The sequence below is a fragment of the Octodon degus genome, unplaced genomic scaffold (genome assembly GCF_000260255.1).
Source record: "Octodon degus isolate 3935 unplaced genomic scaffold, OctDeg1.0 scaffold00158, whole genome shotgun sequence".
NCBI classification, from domain to species: domain Eukaryota; kingdom Metazoa; phylum Chordata; class Mammalia; order Rodentia; family Octodontidae; genus Octodon; species Octodon degus.
The window spans coordinates 2,634,527-2,636,997 of record NW_004524734.1 but is presented as its reverse complement, the minus strand read 5'-3'; the positions used below and the strand labels follow the sequence as shown (position 1 = coordinate 2,636,997).

Sequence of the window (2,471 nt, the reverse complement as noted above, 5' to 3'; positions counted from 1 at the left end):
CAGGCTTAATTTCACTAGTAATCAGAAATTAATATATTTTTGTTTGGCAAAAGTGATTCACAATTACTGATATTATTATATAAGGAAATAGACACTGTCATATACAACTGATAGATGTATGAAGTACTATAATTTGTTTTGGGGAATAACTTAGTAGTATCAGAAATTAAAAGTACATATTATGGCCTAGAAAACCCACTTGCAAGCATATCCCCTTCAGAAATACCACCGCTGGTTTTAATGGTGACATTTCAGGGTGTCCACAGCGGACCAACCACTAGACTCTCATGTTTCACAGGAACACAGTGTGGTGGCTTTAAAGATTGAATATATGGGGGCCGGGGAGATGGCTCAGTAGAGTAAGTGCTTCCCTGGCAAGCGCAAGGGCCTGAGTTCAATCCCTGGTTCTGCCAAAAAAAAAAAAAAAAAAAAAAAAGACAGAATAAAGATTGAATATAATGAGTGTTCACACCTTTTATAATAACTATGCTACATATAAACAGAAAATAAAAAAAAGATTTCCAATATTTATATCAACTAACTTAAACTTTTATTGCAAAATTGGGCTCCTGGAGCTAAAATTCTGGAATAAGAATGTAGTAGGTATATGATTTATTTTGTGTGTGGGGGTCAAATCTAGGGCCTCTGCATGGAGTTACATCCCTGGCTCTTTTTATTTTTATTTTTATTTTTTTTGTTTTGAGACAGGGTCTCACTAAATCACTAAGTTTCCCAGGCAGGGCTTGAATTTGTGATCCTCCTGAGTAAGGGCTATTATAGGGGTACACATATCACTGTCTGTAGTTTTCTAGGGTCATCTGAAAAGATGGGTATGAAAGAATGGCGGAAATGACTTTTATGGAACTAATTTTCAAAGTGGTTGCTTACACTTTTTGAGAAAATAAAAGCCTCTAGAAAATCATAGCTGGCTTATAACAAATACTATATATTTGGACTTTTACAAATAATGAAATCATTCCTTTCTATTAATTGAGCAAAGATCAACTTGCTGTCACCTGTGTATTTTGCTGTTCTCTGTGGCCTTTCCAAGTCAATATACATGGATCTGTAAAATCTTTCAGGGATAGGGACGTATGAGTTCTCCTCGATCAGATGTACCACTCTCTTCTGATTACATGGGCCTCTAAGTAGGAAGGGACAACATTTTTACGTCTCATCTTAACTAGCAGCTTACATTTAAGATGGAATGATGAATATATTACCAGATGGATACAAATATTGTCATCGTTAGTTTTTGAGTATAAAGTATTTTAAAACGATTTAACGAGGGGCTGAAACAGGATGATCACAAGTTTGAGTCAGTCTTGGCAAACCAGCAACTTCACAAGACGCTGTCTCAAAAAAAAAAAAAAAAAGAAAGAAAAAGAAAATGCTGGAGATGATCAGTGCAAAACATAAACGGAATCCCTGGCCCTAGGAAAGAAACTTAACTATATTCTTGCAAGTTAATAATCAGCTGAGAAACAGGCTTGTGTACTAGATATTAAATAAGTACGATGAAAATCAGGACCAGAAGCTTTACAATACAACTGAAACAAAACCTAGGGGTAATTACACATATTTTATCCTGTTTAAGGTTACCTTGTTATCACCTGTTATTCCTTTCTCATAATGAGCCAAAGCATTTGCATAATCTCCCCTGAAAGAGAAAAATCAGAGTCAATTTTAATGCATATTTAAGTATATACATTTGCAAAGTGTAGAAGAGAATCTTTGCTGCACAGTTCCTGAAGTTCACAGGAGGTGTGAGTCCAGCCTGGATGGAAGCATTCCTTCAGAGTGCAACTCAGCATTTTGCAGCTACAAAAGTAGTAAACTGGAATATGATTTTTTTTTTTTTTTTTTTTTTTTGTACTGGAGATCGAACTCAGGACCTTGGGCTTGCCAGGCAGGTACTTATGCTGCTGAGCTATCACCCCAGCCACTGGAATATGCTACTCTGTAAGTACCTACTTGTGATATGATCGGTGCTGGGAGGGAATGATGGCAAACCTTATGGATCATTTTTAATTAATCACTTCCTCAGGAGCACTAAGTGACAGTCATGTGACCCCCTAAAAACCAATTTCTATTCCTCAGAGGCCCAGTGTTTATAAGAAGCTATGTTGCTGGGTGTGGTGGCAGACACCTATAAACTTCCAGTACTTGGGGAAGCTGAGGTCTTTGAGGGGGCCTGGAATAGAAGAAGGTATCAAACCATGTGCTGTTTTTTTCTTTTTTAATCAAACCCTTTATTAATGAAAAGCAAGAACACAGGGCTGTTGTACTGCAGATTCATTAACCAGAAAAGCATAACTAAGACTTTCTAGAGAGAAATTTCTCAGTAGGTAAATACTTAAAGATTCACCTTGAAGTTATTAAAAAAATAATTACTTTTGTATATACACAGAGAAGCTTATTTCTACGTCTAATGTAATCTTGGAATTCTTGGTGGGTGGAAACTGAGACTT

General features: G+C 36.3%; 1 protein-coding gene across 3 annotated transcripts in view; it reads right to left on the bottom strand.

Annotated features, from left to right (window-relative positions):
- The window catches only part of Wdr19 (WD repeat domain 19), a 99,366-nt gene that overhangs the window by 29,776 nt on the left and 67,119 nt on the right, over window positions 1-2,471 (bottom strand). For all 3 annotated transcript variants that reach the window (XM_023702798.1, XM_004642638.3, XM_023702799.1), the window contains exon 21: window positions 1,603-1,660. In XM_023702798.1, the coding sequence (XP_023558566.1) occupies window positions 1,603-1,660 (58 nt within the window). The remainder of the gene's footprint in view (window positions 1-1,602; window positions 1,661-2,471) is intronic.